Source organism: Anomaloglossus baeobatrachus, chromosome 5 (genome assembly GCF_048569485.1).
Source record: "Anomaloglossus baeobatrachus isolate aAnoBae1 chromosome 5, aAnoBae1.hap1, whole genome shotgun sequence".
Classification (NCBI taxonomy): domain Eukaryota; kingdom Metazoa; phylum Chordata; class Amphibia; order Anura; family Aromobatidae; genus Anomaloglossus; species Anomaloglossus baeobatrachus.
The window spans coordinates 524,513,997-524,531,453 of NC_134357.1; the positions used below are offsets into that span (position 1 = coordinate 524,513,997).

At 44.7% G+C, this 17,457-nt stretch overlaps 1 protein-coding gene across 1 annotated transcript in view; it reads left to right on the top strand.

The window, feature by feature from the left end:
- LOC142312888 (uncharacterized) overlaps positions 1-17,457 on the top strand; it is a 171,670-nt gene that overhangs the window by 151,875 nt on the left and 2,338 nt on the right. Inside the window, exons 12-14 of the mRNA XM_075351873.1 lie at positions 15,373-15,522; positions 15,644-15,814; positions 15,897-16,020. Of these exons, the coding sequence (XP_075207988.1) occupies positions 15,373-15,522; positions 15,644-15,814; positions 15,897-16,020 (445 nt within the window). The remainder of the gene's footprint in view (positions 1-15,372; positions 15,523-15,643; positions 15,815-15,896; positions 16,021-17,457) is intronic.

Consider the following 17,457-nt stretch of genomic DNA (forward strand, 5'->3'; position numbering starts at 1 on the left):
CCTCCGATCCTCACAAGATCTCCTTATCTCCTCTTCCCACAATCACATACAAGATTTCTCCCATGCCTCCCCCATACTCTGGAATGCTCTCACCCAGCATATCAGCCTCTCAGCTACCATGGAAAACTTCAAAAGGAACCTGAAGACCCACCTCTTCCGACAAGTCTACAACCTGCAGTAACCGTCAGTCCACTATACCGCTGCACGACCAGTTCTACACTCATCCTCTATATCATCATCCACCCCTGATAGATTGTGAGCCCTCGCGGGCAGGGTCCTCTCTCCTCCTGTACCAGCCTATGCCTTGTATTTGTTCATGATTATTGTACTTGTCTGTGTATGCCACCCCCCTTTTTCACATCTAAAGCGCCATGAAATAAATGGTGCTCTACTAATAAATAATATTAATACCCAAGCACAGCGCTGCTTGCTTGAGTGGTTTGCACTCGTAGATCACTCGAACTTCCAGCCCGAACTCTGTTTTTTCTGTACTCTATTTTCGAACCCAAACTTCGAACATCAGGTTCGCTCATCTCTACTGCAGATTAACCCTACATCTGCAGGTTAATGATGTTTGGGGTCACAACAGGTTCCCTTTAACGCCTTAATAATGGAGCCAATTTTGACTTGACCAGGCCAAATTTTACAATTCTGACCAGTGTCACTTTGAGGTTATAACTCTGGAACGCTTCAACGGATCCCGGTGATTCTGAGATTTTGTTTTATCGTGACATATTGTACTTCATGACAGTGGTAAATTCAGGACGATATTTTTTTATTTATGTGTGGAAAAAAATGAAACTTTGGTGAAAAGTTAGCAATTTTAAAACTGAATCATGCCTTAAACCAGATAGTTATGTCACACAAAATAGTTAATAAATAACATTTACCACATGTCTACTTTATATCAGCATCATTTTTGAAACATCATTTTTTTTTCTCTCAGCAATTTTTCATTTTTACAAAATCTACAAAACCATTTTTTTAGGGACCACATCACATTTGAAGTGACTTTTTGAGAGGCCTAGGTGACAGAAAATACCCAAAAGTGACCCCATTCTAAAAACTGCACCCCCCAAAGTGCTCAAAAACACACCAAGAAGTTTATTAACTAGGTGCTTCATGGGAATTAATGCAAATCGAAATTAAATAAAATTACATTTTACTTAATGTTGCTTTTAGCCTCACTTTATTCATTTTTACAAGAAATAGTACAAAAAAAATGTACCTCAGAATTTGTTACCCAGTTTCTTCTGAGTGCGCTGATATGGGAGGGCTCAGAAGGGAAGGAGTGCCATTTGAATTTCGGAACATAAATTTGGCAGGGCCTTAAGATATCTAAACAGCATAAACTCCCCAGAAGTGACCCCATTTTGGAAACTAGACACCTCAAGAATTTTATCCAGAGGTATAGTGAGCATTTTGAACCTACATGTACTTCAGAGAATTTGATAAACATTAGGTCGTAATATTACAAATTTTAATTTTTTTCACATAAATGTTGCTTTAGCACCAATTTTTTCACTTTCACAAGAGGTAATACCAAAAAGTGAACCTAAAGTTTGTTACCCACTTTCTTATGAGTACAGCAATACTTCATATGTAGTCAAAAAGTTCAGTGTGGTCAAACAGGAGGGCTTGGAACAGAAGGAGTAATATATTTGAATTTTGGAATAATATTTGGCTGAAATGGATTGCTGGCACCATGTCACATCTGCAGAGCCTTTTAAGGTATCAAAACATCAGAAACCCCCACAAGTGGCCGCATTTTGGAAACCAGACCCATCAAGGAAGTTATGTAGCATTGTGTTCAGCGTTTTCACCCCATAAGTGATTCACAGAACCTTTTAAAATGTGGATGTGAAAATGAGTTACCGTATTTTTCTCTTTATAAGATGCACTTTTGTTCCCCCAAATTTTGGGGGAAAGTAGGGGGTGCATCTTATAATCTAAATATACGGGTCCAGGGGAGGTGGGGGCAACTCTGGCGCGGTGCCGGGGGCTGCTGGGGGCTGGTGGAGGCTGGTAAAAGCTTGTGAAGGCTGCTGGAGGCAGCGGAAGATATCCTGCTACCGCTCATATAATATGCACAGCCGCTGTCCATCACCGTGGTGCTGAAACCGTACCATGGCGATGGGCTGGGGGAGCGGCGCATATTATATCTGCCTGCGCCCCCCTTTGATCGCACGTCTCCCTGTGTTAGATATGGCCCCCATGCTGCTGCCCATTCTAAAATAAAAAAGCTTTACTTACCTCCTCCAGTGTCTCTCCCGGTGTCTCCCCGATCTCACTGTTGCCGCTGTGATCATGTCACTCTGCTGTGCTGATCACATGACCGGCACCGAGAATCAGGAACTGCAGGAGCTGAGCAGCACGGAGGGAGACACGAGAAAGGACCGCACTGGAGAAGGTAAAGTGTTTGTTTTACTATGGGCAGCAGCATGGGGGCGATATCTAACACAGGGGGACGTGTGCCAGCAATAGGAGACCTGTGCCACCTGTATGGGTTGTGTGCCAGCAGTAGGAGACCTGTGCCACCTGTATGGGTTGTGTGCCAGTAATAGGAGACCTGTGCCACCTGTGTGGGTTGTGTGCCAGCAATAGGAGACCTGTGCCACCTATATGGGATGTGTGCCAGCTATAGGAGACCTGTGCCAGCTGTATTGGATGTGTGCCAGCTATAAGAGACCTTTGCCAGCTGAATTGATGTGTGCCAGCCATAGGAGACCTATGCCAGCTGTATTGGATGTGTGCCAGCTATAGGAGACCTGTGTCAGCTGTATTGGATGTGTGCCAGCTATAGGAGACCTGTGCCAGCTGTATTGGATGTGTGCCAGCCATAGGAGACCTGTGCCAGCTGTATTGGATGTGTGCCAGCTATAGGAGACCTGTGTCAGCTGTATTGGATGTGTGCCAGCTATAGGAGACCTCTGCCAGCAATATGGGATGTGTGCCAGCTATAGGAGACTTGTGACAGCTATAGGAGACTTGTGCCAGCTATAGGAGACTTGTGCCAGCACAGGGGGACATGTGGCATCACAGGGGGACGTGTGCCAGCACAAGGGGGCTATATTCAATATAAGGGGGCCATATCCAGGTTAAGGGGGCTGATTATAGGATGGGGGCGGCTATAAGAGACATATACCCTATATGATTTGTTAGACGGACACTGGCATTATAAGACTGACCCCATTTAACATTAAAAAAAAAAAAATTCTCTTTTCCTTTACCAAATTTGGGGGTGCATCTTATAATCAGGTGCGTCTTATAAAGCGAAAAATACGGTATGTTTTTTTTCCACTAAAATGTTATTTTAGCCCAAAATGTGTAATTTTGACAATGGATAATAGGTGAAAACGGACCACTTAATTTGTTACCCAATTTTTCCTGAACACAGTACTTACATGGTCAAAAAATGTTTGGGCACTGGCAGGGCTTGGAAAGCGAACAGCGCTATTTGATTTTTGGAACACAAATTTGGACAACGTGTTGCATTTGCAAAGCCCCTGAGGTTCCAAAAATGCAGAAACGCCCACGTGACCCCATTTGGCAAACTAAACCCTATAATAAACTCATCTATTTGTGTGATGAGTATTTTTAACCCACAAATGACACAAAATATTATTATATTGGGCACTGAAAACGAAAAACGTAGAGGATTTCAGCTAAAATTTTGCTTTAGCCTAAAATTTTTTATTTACGCCAAGGGTAACAGAAGAAAATGGACAAGTCAATTTGTTATGCAATTTCTCCTGAACGTGGTAGTACTCCATATGTGGTTGTACATTACATTACAGAACAGCAGAAAAACCCCCAAAGTGACCCCATAGTACAAATTTCACCACTCAATTAACTCCTCTATGGCTGCAGTGACTGTTTTGTACCATCCATGCCACTTTGTTTTGCTGGAATATTACAAATATGCTAGTTTGATGCCCATACATTGTGCCCCCATATATTGTAGTGCCCCCATACATTTTCTGCTTCTGAAGACATGCACCAAATAAATTAAGTGTGCTCTCCTCTCTACAATAATGCCACTCACGTGGCTGCTTACCACTGTTTAAGCACGGGGGTCTCAGAAGCAGAAGGGTTTCAGAGTCTTTGTTTTTCCAGTAACATGGGATCCCCCGATTATCTCCAGTGACAAATGACGGACCTGTGTGTGGGCTGGTTTTCTGCGGGATAAGTTAGGGGTTTTATTAGTAACATTATATAGAACATTTTTTGGTCGCTTTCAGTGTAAGGCTGGGATTACATTCTTGTGTTCTGTGCTGAGCACTTACGTCAGGGTTTCCATGTAAATCTCCCAAAAATGTGATTCAGACTAAACCTCAGACAGAACCACTCATTATAGTGTCCACAGAGCTGTGGTTGTCCACACTTATGCGCTACAAAGACACCTAAAATAATGGGACATTGCCGTACCAGAACAGAGACCAGACGGAGTTCAAAGTGTCTCCATCTGCCTCATTATCATGAGTGGTTCCAACAGGGTTTTTTTCTGAATAGCGTTTTTTGTGATTCACACGGAAACCATGATGTAAGTGATCATCAGAGAGCACAGGATAAATCAGCCAAGCCTTATCCCGATTTTTGGGAGACAGAATGAAGGAGTAGACAGCAGTATAGGAATTGTTTTGGTTTTTTTTTGGTTTTTTTTTTTTAAACCAAATTTTTATTTCTTTTCTTGTAATGGTAAAAAAGGATACAGAATGAAGAAAATAAGGGTCAACAAATCAAAATATCAAATAACATAGTCTCTACAATTTATCAATCAAATATTTGTCACGGTCATCAAATTTGCTCCTTCCCCTTCTTCGTCAATGTATATTTCCATTATTCAGTCTCCGCTACCCCCCTTCAGCATTCCTTGATAACTTGTTACAAACATTACTTGTAAACACTATCCCTCCCAACCCCCCCTCCCCTCTCCATGCGACACAACCCAGAATTTGGCCAACTATACTTTCAGCTCGCACAGGGACCCTGACAGGTCTTCCTTCATGTACCATTCCGTAGACACAAATGTGGACATTATTTGGATTGTTTCTTCTCTAGAACATATAACGCTTATGAACTTTCTCCATTTACTGAAAAATTTTGCTGTCATCCTTTCTTTACACCTCTCCACCATCACCTTCTCCAACATGAACGTTTTTTTCAATTGATTAACAAGTTCTTCTTTTGTTGGTATTTCCTTCACCAGCCACTTCTGAAGAATAGCCCTTTTACTTATCATTGCTATATTATGGAAAAGATTCGGTAACTTGTCTCCCCCTTTCTCTCCCTCCTCCCGATGCTGATAGTGAAATAACCAGACCATTGGATCTAACTCTACATTTCTATTCCAGATTTTCCTCACTACCCCTTGGACTTGTTTCCAAAATCTTTCAATACTTTCGCACTGCCATATCCCATGATATAGATCTGTTTTTTCTGTACCGCAATTTGGACAACTCATCATCTTATCTGGATGTCTAGCATTCAGTATATTAAATCCATAGATAGCTCTATGTATGATCCTGAATTGGGTATCTCTTAAGTTCTCATTCACAATCTTCTTTCTCATCACCATCCAACCATTCAAAATCTTCTCCTCCACTTCTTGATCTCCCAACTGCTTTGCCCACCCTTCCAACATTCTTCCTGATATGTTAGGGACTAACACTTCTCTCATATTTCCATAAAGACTTGATATATTTGTGGCATGGATGTCCCTTAATATGATCGCATCCATCTGATTTGCCTCATATTCGTTATTTATGTTGTATAGTTTCTTCATTATCCCGTGTTTCACCTGTTCAAACTGGAGAGTCTGGAATGGGCGCAAGTCATACTTTGCTCTCAACTCCTCACACGTCATCCATCTCCGTTCCGTATCATGCATCAGGTTTTTTAGAGTTACAATCCCTTTTTCCCTCCATTCTTTAAAGAGATAATTTTCCCTTCCCTGTGGAAAGTCAGGACAAGCCCATATATTAAGGAATTTGGAGATGTTCCAGGCTAACCCGAACTTTTTCCTAACCGCCTTCCAGGTCATCACTGTGTCTCTACAAATCAGTGAGTGTTTAATGTTGGGCGGCAAATTTGGAATGGAGGTATGTAGGATTGAACTCAGGTCCCAAGGTTTACAAAATTCTGCCTCTATATCCCAGTCAGAATACCTACTTGTTCGTCTAATCCAATCGACTACATGTCTTAAAATACAGGCCAAATTGTACCCCCTGATGTTAGGTAGTTTGATCCCTCCATTTTCTGTTGATAACATTAGCTTTTTGGCACTAATCCTCGGCCTATATCCCTTCCAAAAAAAAGTGAGAACGCTTTTGTCAATCTGTTCACATCCGAGTGTTTAAGAAGCAATGGGATTGTCTGCATTGGATAGAGAAGCTTGGAAAAGCTCATCATTTTTATTAGATGATTTCTTCCCAGAAGAGTCAACGGCAAATTTGCCCAACCTTGCATTTCACATTCAATTTTCTCGATCAAAGGGGAATAATTTAATGAATATATGGTTTTTGTATCCCTCCCAACCTGTACTCCCAAGTATTTAATTGTATTTCTAGCTATTGGAATGTCACATAATGCACCCCTCTCCCCCTCCGCTCTCTTTCCGTCCAAGAAGAGAATTTCACATTTGTTTTTGTTAAGTCTAAACCCTGCTAACCTCCCCAAACTCCTCAATTTGTTCTATGACTCTACTCAATTGTGTTTTAGGTTTGCTCATGAACAGGATTATATCATCAGCAAATAAGGCTGAGTGCAATGACTTCCTCCCTACCTTGATCCCTTTAAACCACCCCCCCTCATTCAAACGTCTAGCCAGTGGTTCAATAGCCAAGTTAAACAATAGTGGTGACATCGGGCATCCTTGCCTGGTTCCCTTCATCAAAGGAAATGTTTTTGACAGAAATCCCGGGGTACTCACTCTTGCCTGAGGATTTGCATAAAGGACCCTCACAAAATTCCTAAAAGCTCCGTGTAAGCCCAGGTGATCTAACACCTGTTCCAGCCATGACCACCTCACATTGTCAAAGGCTTTCTCCGCGTCCAAGGTGATCAAGGCTGGATTCCCCTCACCCCCCTTCTCTCGTCTGCTACATCAATTGCTAGCATTACTTTCCTAATGTTTGTCACCACTGAGCGTCCTTTAACAAAGCCAGCCTGGGGGAGAGCTATAATCTCTGGCAATACTGCCGCTAACCTATTTGCCATCAACTTCGCTAAAATGTTTAGGTCTTGATTAATCAGCGAGATGGGCCTATAACTAGATGGGTCTTCTAAATTCTTTCCTCCTTTAGGAATGAGCTTTATATAGGCTATATTAAGTGTACCCGATATTCTTTCCCCGTCCATTATCTTATTGAATAACTCTGTCAGTATAGGTGAGATTTGATCCTTCATAATTTTGAAAAAACTGCCGCTAAAGCCATCTGGTCCCGGGGCCTTTGTCGTTTTTAACTCTCCTATAACCTGTAGCACCTCCTCCTCCGTCACCTCTTTATTCAGAGCCTGTAAATTTTCCTCCGTGAGCGTAGGCATTTTTTTTCTTTTTTTTTTTTTTTTAATTTTTGCGCAGTTCACCATGTGGTATTAGTGATAGGATGGATTTGTTCTGCGGGTGAGTGCAAATACAGCGATACTAGATTTCTATATTTTTTTTTTTTATGTTTTGCTGCCTTCATACAATAAAAATGCTTCCTTATAATAGTTTTTCTATTACAATATTCTGAGAGCTGTAAAGTTTTTTTTATATTTTTGGTGAAGAGGGCTGTATGAGGGCTTATTTTTTTTGTGCAACGAGATGGAGTTTTTGTTTTGTTTTTTTTGTACCATTTTGGGCATTTTAACATTTTTTGATCGCTTTTTATTTAGATTTTTCAAACGAAGAATTAACAAAAATCAGCAATTCACTTGTTTTTTTAAGGTTTGTTTGATTTTTTTCAATGTTCACTGTGCGGTAAAAGTGATAAGACGTATTTACTCTACGGGTCAGTACACTTACAGCAATACCTTATTTATATTGCTTTCTTATGCTTTGCTGCTGTTACACACTAAAATCTTTGTACTACAAATATGAATGTTTTTGCATTGCCATATTCTGAGCTTTTTTATGACTGAGTCATATTAGGGCTTGTTTTTTGCAGGACTGTTTTTTGCGTTTTCATTTCTATTATTTTTCTTTTACATAAAACTTTTTGATCGCTTTTTATTCACTTTTTCGTGTGTCACTATGATGAAAAAGTGCCATTTTTAATAAGTATTTATATTTTTTTTACAGTATTCGCCATATGGAATACGTGCCATTTTTCTAGATTGAGTCGTTCCGGATGCGGCGATACCAATTATGTGTACATTTCTTTGCTTATTTTTGTTTGAACACAAAAGCTGCATTTTTAGTGGTGAAAGGTGTTTTTGTGAATTGTGTGCACTTTTTTGTGGGGCAGTGTTACGGGGGGACTGGCGGATTAGGATAAGGTGGTGTATTCCCAATCGCCAGTCGGGGTCCACCGTGCTCCCAGATGGAAAAGGAGCTGTTGGCAACACGAAGGTTAGGCGGAGAATACAGGACTATGAGGTACAGGGGTGTAGGCTACACCCCTAACCGTGAGGTACCCCTGTTAACTGCACAGGAGACCTAGTAACCGATCACGTGTGTAGGGACACGTCAGACCGGACGTCAACCCAGTTAGCGTTTCGGTGTACCTGTGGCGCTACACTGACCACTTGTGCAGGGAACACGTCAGGCTGGGTGGTAACCAGGTAGCATTGATTGGAAGACCGCTGTGAAGCGCCCTGTCAGCCACGTGTGTAGGACACGTCAGACCGAGCGGTCCCCCGATTAGCGTTTCTGGACACCGTGGCTCTCAACTGGCCACGTGTGTACAGGACACGTCAGGCTAGGTGGTCACACCGCTAGTGTTGACTGGAAAGCCGATACGAACGTAACAGGTGGCACAGCAGCCGCAGCCCGGTTAACTCCACTGGGCTGCACTAGCAGGACTGGACAGTAGGAGGGAAGCACGGCGCCTGACCCTATCTTGCCCAGCCACGGGTGTCTTGACGTGGCTGGCACCACGCCTATCCCTACCTACCACTTCCAATTCAAAGGCTTATGCCGCAATGAGGCTCTAAACATGGAGGTGAGCTCTGTCTGAGCATATGAGAAGACTGCGCACCTCCATGTTGTCTCCAGCCCCTTTTATAACTTAGGTCCGTGCCAAACCCAGGGTGGACCACAATGGCACCTCCAGGAGCCAATAGCAGAGTGCCATGTCACCAGTGACATCACCAGCGGCCTATCCGGAACTGCCACGTCAATGATGACCTCATGGCAGCCACGCCCCAAACACCTCACCAGTCATCGTCTGATGACCAATGATGAGGTGCCAAGTCATAGGGGCGGGCCTTTGCGAGCCAGTCTGGAGTGGACACATCATCAGGACACCTGATGCGTGCCGGCCTATCAGGGCCTGCCACCTCACGGACATGCCCAGTGAGGTCCTTACTCACTGTACTGTACTTACTGTAAGACCCAGCTTTTAGCTGGATCTTACAGGTCACCATACCATGGAGTCATTAGATGACTCCAGGGTACCATGGTAACAGTTGGCACCCGCGAATATAATTGCAGGGGGATCCTGCTATTATGGGTTCCCCCCACCCGTTTAACCACTTAGATACTGCTGTAGCATTTAAATGCAGTATTTAAGTAGTTAATCTACCCCCAACAGTTCCAAAACCGGTCGGGCCTGATGCCCGTAGATGTCAACGGTCATGTACAGCTGTCACTTGTGGAATTTTCACGCGTGGCGCTGTACACTTATTCCTCAGCACTATTAAAAAGCAGCGCTGAGGAGTAAGGTCCCTGAACGACCGCTGTTAAAAGGCGTATTGGGTGTCGTTAAGGGGTTAAACTTGAATAAGAGCTCAACATCAGTTTTGCTGACTAGAAGATAACATATGATCTTTTTGTGCTGAATCCAAAAATCACATCCGTTTCCTCCAGTCATGTCTGGATTTTACGCAAAATGCGATTTACTAAGGAACTCTTACAGTAATAATATAACATTATATATAATTATATTATTTAGATATGCTGAATATGCAATCGATATAACTAATAGGAAGACTGCTTAATAAGCAGTCAAAAGTTGTTGATGTCAGAATTTTCTGTATAAAAAGCATGAAAACCGATGGCAGCATTCAGTCATTCAAGAGGCTTACAAGGCGCAGCTAATTTAACTCTGTTAAAAAGGTTTTTGTTGACTATGTCATCCAATATTTGAACAGTTTGTGGATGGTGCAGGAATTATCTATATATATAATTGCCTTATTCTGTCTGTCTGTCTGTCATGCTCCAAAATTGTGTCACCGTGACATGTCCTTACGGTGACACAAAGCTGATTGGCCGCTGGGCTCGCCATGGCCCCGCCCCCCCACACGGATTGGCCTCTCGCCCCGGCTCTCTGCAGGCCCCGCCCCCCTCACGCAATGCACGCTCGCTCTGGCCCAACTGACACGGAGCTCCGATTCCCAGGTGAGTACACACACACACATCAGATCACACTCACTCTCACACACACCTCACACATCACAACATGCTGGGATATCGCTTGCTTCTACACCGGCTCCGTCAGGATCCCGGCAGCGCCACACATAACCTTGCGATGCTGGGATCTTGACGGAGGCCGTGAAAGCTGGTAACCATTATACACATCGGGTAACTAAGGTCCCTTAGTTACCCGATGTGTATCATAGTTACCAGTGTACACCGGCTCACACTCACTCTCACACACACCTCACACACACATCACATCGCATCCACACATCAAGGTCCTGCAGCTGCGGAACATACATAACATAACAGCACACACACATAACAGCACACACACATAACAGCACACACACACACACACAAATCAGATCACACTCACTCACACCTCACACATCACATCGCATCCACATACTCACAGCATCCGGCGATATCGCTTGCTTCTCGGCCTCGATACTGTGCTGTTGTGAGCTTCCAGGACCTGACGGAGGATCACATGGCCAGAAGCATGTGATATCCCCGGATGTTGTGAGTATCAGCGCGTATGTGCAATATCGTCAGTGTGTGTGTCTTTGTGTGTGAGTGGATGCGATCGGGTGTGTGTGAGTGGATGCGATCGGGTGTGTGTGAGTGGATGCGATCGGGTGTGTGTGAGTGGATGCGATCGGGTGTGTGAGTGTCGGCAGAGGAGCACGGCGTGCTGGAGGAGGCTGGGAGCAGAGAGGCTGATCATGGGGAAGGCTGGGAGGAGAGAGGCTGATGCTGGGGGAGGCTGGGAGGGGGAGGCTGGGACAAGGGAGGCTATTGCTGGTGGAGGCTGATGCTTGGGGAGGCTGATGCTGGGGGAGGCTGGAAGGAGAGAGGCTAATGCTGGTGGAGGCTGATGCTTGGGGAGGCTGATGCTGGGGGAGACTGGGAGGGGAAGGCTGATGCTGAGGGAGGCTGGGAGGAAGGAGGCTGGGAGGAGAGAGGCTGATCCTGGGGAAGGCTGGGAACGGGAGGCTGATGCTGAGGGAGGCTGGAAGGAGAGAGGCTGATGCTGGGGGAGGCTGGAAGGAGAGAGGCTGATGCTGGTGGAGGCTGATGCTTGGGGAGGCTGATGCTGGGGGAGACTGGGAGCGGAAGGCTGATGCTGAGGGAGGCTGGGAGGATGAGGCTGGGAAGAAGGAGGCTGGGAGGAGAGAGGCTGATCCTGAGGAAGGCTGGGAAGAGGAGGCTGATGCTGAGGGAGGCTGGAAGGTGAGAGGCTGATGCTGGGAGAGGCTGAGGCTGGGAGGAGAGAGGCTGATGCTGGGGAAGGCTGATGCTGAGGGAGGCTGGGAGGGGAAAGCTGATGCTGGGGAAGGCTGGGAGGATGGAGGCTGGGAGGAGAGACGCTGATCCTGGGGAAGGCTGGGAGAGGGAGGCTGATGCTGGAGGAGGCTAGAAGGAGAGAGGCTGATGCTGGCGGAGGCTGATGCTGGGGGAGGCTGGAAGGAGAGAGGCTGATGCTGGTGGAGGCTGATGCTTAGGGAGGCTGGGAGAGGGAAGCTGATGCTGAGGGAGGCTGGGAGGAGGGAGGCTGGGAGAGGTAGGCTGAGAGAAGAGAGGCTGATGCACACACACACACACACACACACACGCGTGCGCGCACTGCACAACACACCACACACACACACACACACACTGGGAACCACAAACAACTGCCCTACACAGACACCCACACACACAGACAACGCTGCACACACACAACACCCAACACACAAACACCGCGGCACACACAAATATACGCACATACCGCACAACACACACATTGCACAAAACATACCTCCCCCCAAAACACACCACACACACACAAACCACGCAACACACACACAACGCTACAGACACACAGCGCTCCACAAACAACGCAACACACGCAACACACATACAACACCGCTCTCACCCCCCGTCACACCCAGACAACACCCAGAACATGTACAGCCCCTACACAAACACTTGGTAACTACACACAACAACATCTATATATATATATATATAATATATATATATATATATATATATATATATATATATATATATATATATATATATAAACAAAAATCATACATGAACTACACAATACGTAAATTCTAGAATACCCGATGCGTAGAATCGGGCCACCTTCTAGTCCTGAGATATTCTGTTGTACTTGTAGTATTTTTACAACACCCCTCAAAACATGAGGAAACATGACCATTAGTGATGAGCGAGTACTAAAATGCTCGGGAACTCGAGGCTCGGGCCGAGCATCTCAAAATACTCGTGTACTCGGCCCGAGCACCGAGCCCAATGTTATCCTATGGGAGACCCGAGTATTATTCTGAAATGATCCCCGGCAGCATGTAGAAACCCTTAAAACTTTAAATTAAAAAAAAAAACGTGCGTGTGTGTGTAAGCGTGCATATATATATACACGCGGAGTGGAGTGCGGGAGGGGCCGTAGCCGAGCGGGGAAGTGTCGGGCTAAAGGCACGGTCATGCTGTGAGGGCCGGCCAATCACTGCAATTCCACAAGTAACAAGGCTGTGGCATTGCAGTGGTCTGCCAGCCAATCCCTGCATAAGGGATGGCTGTAAAAAGAGCGCCAACATGAAGACCACGAGTACAGCACGAGTATCGCGAGATTACTCGGTCCCCGCCGAGTAGCCCGAGTACAGTGATACTCGTGCGAGTACCGAGTAGTGACAAGCATACTCGCTCATCACTAATGACCATCAAATTTCATTACCTTCATAGCCACCTGAACTACTTCCACTCCAATTTTGGCGCTATGAATGAAGAACAAGGACATCAGGACCATGGACCATAGATATCAAGGCAAATGGAGCACAAACATGATGGCTGAATACTGCTGGTGTTCATAGCGTGAGATCCCTGATCAAAACTATCCCATAGAATCCAAAAAGAGAAAATTTCTCCCTAACAATTAAAATTTTCTCAACTACTGCTCTTGGTTAGACGATAGACTCGTGTTTTGCATGAAACAAATACAGGGGGATGTTCATCAAACTGATATACTACCATTCTTTGTTTGTTTAGGTCATGGACCTTTCTGTAAATGTTTCCAATTTTCAAGCCTGATTATTTTTGTAATAATGAAAATCAACTTTATTAAAAATAGATTGAATATAACAAATACAGGGAGTACGGAAAGTATTCAGACCCCTTTAAATTTTACATTCTTTGTTTCATTGCAGCCATTTGGTGAATTCAAAAAAGTTCATTTTTTTCTCATTAATGTACACTCTGCACCCCTGTACAGAAATGTAGAAATTTTGGCAAATTTATTAAACAAGAAAAACAGAAATATCACATGGCCATAAGTATTTAGTCAGACCCTTTGCTCAGACACTAATATTTAAAGGGAACCTGTCAGCAGAAATTTCGCAATAAACCTAAAAGATTCCTCCCACTGCAGCTCCTGAGCTGCATTCTAGAAAGGTTCCTGTTGCTATTGTGCCCCCTTTGAGACCTAAATAAATACTTTATAAAGTCTTACCTGTTTGTATGCAAAATTTTTTTATGGTCACGGGGGCGGGCTGTCTTGCGTCCGTTATTCGCCTCCTGCCGCTTTACGCCGTCCCCCATTACTCATTTCAATACATGAGGACGCCGCCCAGTGCTCCCGAAGTCTCACGCATGCCCAGTGGCGCTGTCGCGGGACAGCACTGTGTAAAGCGTGACCGCTGGTGAGGTGATTGCGCAGGCGCGAGATTATGGGCGGCGCTGTGATTGTCATCAGCAGCGTCATCCAAGTACCCGCTCATAATCTCGTGCCCGCGCTTTTCCCTCTGCCTTCACCGTTATGCGCAAGCGCTGGCCATATGAACCCACGTCACCTATTATCGCAGGCGCGAGATTATGGGCTGGTACTTGGATGACGCTGCTGATGACAATAACAGTCTACAGGGAATGGGTGAGGGTACAATAGGTAAGGACAGAGCTGGTTGCGCAGTGGTGTCCTGGACTGAAGGTTATTGTAGGTTGTAGGCTTGTTGGAAGAGATGGGTCTTCAGGTTCCTCTTGAAGCTTTCCACAGAAGGGGAGAGTCTGATATGCTGGGGTAGAGCGTTCCAGAGTATGGGGGAGGCATGGGAGAAATCTTGTACGCGATTGTGGGAAGAGGAGATAAGAGAGGAGTAGAGAAGGAGATCTTGTGAGGATCTGAGGTTGTGTGCAAGTAGGTACCGGGAGACTAGGTCACAGATGTAAGGAGGAGACAGGTTGTGCATGGCTTTGGCTCCATGAGCTTTACATCGATGTGGCAACTAATGCTGAGTAGTGGACCACCTCTTTAAGTATAGACTAAAATGCCTCAGAATTAAATTAATTTTCCCCTATTTCAACTTAGCAGTAACATTTTCCCTATTTCCTCCACATCATGATATTACCTCTGTACTAAGTAGCTGTACCATGCTCAAGTGCTCGGTACTTGAAACGAGCAGGTCACACGCTCCGATTGGCTCAACTCGAATACCAACCATAATGAAAGTCAATGGGAAACTCAAGCATTCTTCTTAGAGATCTTCTGGAAGAATGCTTGAGTTTCCTATTGACTTTCATTATACTCTGTACTACAGTTGAGCCCATCCAAGTGTCTGATCTGCTTGTTTCGAGTACCAAGCATCATAGTGCTCACTTATCACTGCTGTTGATTCAACTCGAGGTTCGTTTCATGAGTAGAACTTCTTCAGTTTTTATGTTTTCCTAAGGTTTCCATTATTATCTCCACTAATTGAACTATTCCTTGGGATCCTTTATAATGTTACATCGATCATCTTTTCCCCATTCAGGTCCCTGCAATATCAGATCCTCTCAGTGGAGATCTTCTATATAAGAGAATTTTCCTGATTGACCCATCAAGGATGGATATGGACAGGGAAAAGATGGTGGAGAGGATATTACACCTCACCCTAGAGATCCTCTTCCGGCTTACTGGAGAGGTGAGAGATTCTGATGATGTCACATTACATCATTCTTATCAATGGGAATAAGAGAACCGGAGAGGTGAGGACTCTGGAAATGTCTGTAGTGAGATTTATTAATTTGTCTCTCCATAACCAGGATTACACAGTAGTGAAGAGAATCTCTAATGAGTGCTGTCAGGACCCTGTGCCTGAGGGATGGGGAAGACCACTGAGTCCAACTCCACCTAACCCCCTGATACATGAGGACATCAATGACCAGAAGATTCTAGAACTCATCTACAAGATGATTGAGCTGCTGACTGGAGAGGTGACACTGCTGGGAATGCTGGGACATTGTACAGTAACGCTATGAAGGGATCGGTGGATGACAGTATCATTGTATGTGTCAGGTTCCTATAAGGTGTCAGGATATCACTGTCTATTTCTCCATGGAGGAGTGGGAGTATTTAGAAGAACACAAAGATCTGTACGAGGACGTCATGATGGAGGTTTCCCAATCCTTCTCATCACCAGGTAATAGACAGGACTACTTATTTGTTGTAGTGAAAGTGGTCCTGAAAAATATTAACTTCTTTGGAAACAACAATATTTTTACTTAATTTTCTGACACCACTCCTGCAGGGTCTGCCTTTGCTGTATATATGGTTTTCATCCAGTTTTGCAATGCAGGTTTCCAAGTATTTGCAGCATTTTTAGAATATCAACCCTCTGGGTACGCAGAAGGGCTCCTCACACCCACCACCTTAGACATTTTCTATATGAAGCTCAAAGTATGAATGTTCCAGAAGCCCAGTTTCCATCCCTGTCTGCAGGATTGTGTACTAGAGAACACCCGCCCCCCCCCCCTGCAGAGAGGAAGAATAGACTCACAAACCCCACCAGAAGCAGGACAAGAATCCTACTGCAGGCATGATTACATTCGAGTCCATGGAGGCTTACTAGGATGACACAATGTTTCAGCCTCTTCCCCCTTCAAATTGTGTACCTTAAACTGATGAGCAAGCAATCTCTAATAAAACATAAGACAATAATAACAATAAGATCGACATAACTGCTCTACGTCCCTTAGTCCAAAACTTTTTTTTCCGTGGCCAGCTCCTCGCAATCTTTGACCATCACCTAATTTTCCAAGCATTAATCTCAATGTATCATTACTTAGTTGTAACCCAGATTTCCCAGTATCAATAGTAGTTTCAGTGAGCCTGTTCATTGAGCTGCAACCTTGCTTTGCCAGTGTCAACAGTGTCAAACGTCTGGGATCATATTATCAAGCTTTAACCCAGCTTTCGCAATGTTAGCAGCAGTCTCTTGAAAGTATCATCACTTAGTTTTAACCCAGCTGTCCTTTCATCAGCAACAATCTCAGCATCACCATAAATCCTTTGACAAAGACAACTGGAAGAAATATTCCTAGCGTTATTTTTTCCTTCAAACAGCTGTTAACCCCTTCACAACCATGGACGGATCTATCCCTCATGGATCGTGTGCCGTTAAGCCCCGCCCCCTGCATGGTGCGGCGATCGGTGCACATATCAGCTGTTTTCAACAGCTGACATGTGTGCCTGCATGTTACGACTGGAATCGCATTCCACCTGTTACATTAACCCCTTACATCTCGCTGCCAAAGTCTGGCAGCGAGATGTATATACGCGCGGTGAAGATTTTCACTTACCGCCGCCCCCACCGGAAGTCATGTGAGTGATCACGTGACTTTCAGTGGTTGCCATGGTAGCACAGGGTCATGTGATGAGGCCTGCAGCTATGACGTTTCACTTTCGTTTTCACTCGGCCTGGAGGCCAGTGAAGCAGGAAGTGACCGTATCTGCTGTTTACAGCTGAATAGCTGGGATCAGCAGATAGATCAGAGCGATCGGATTGCTGATCACTATAGCCCCCTAGGGAGCCTAGTAAAATAAAAAAAAAGTTTTAAAAAATTAAAAAAAAACAAAA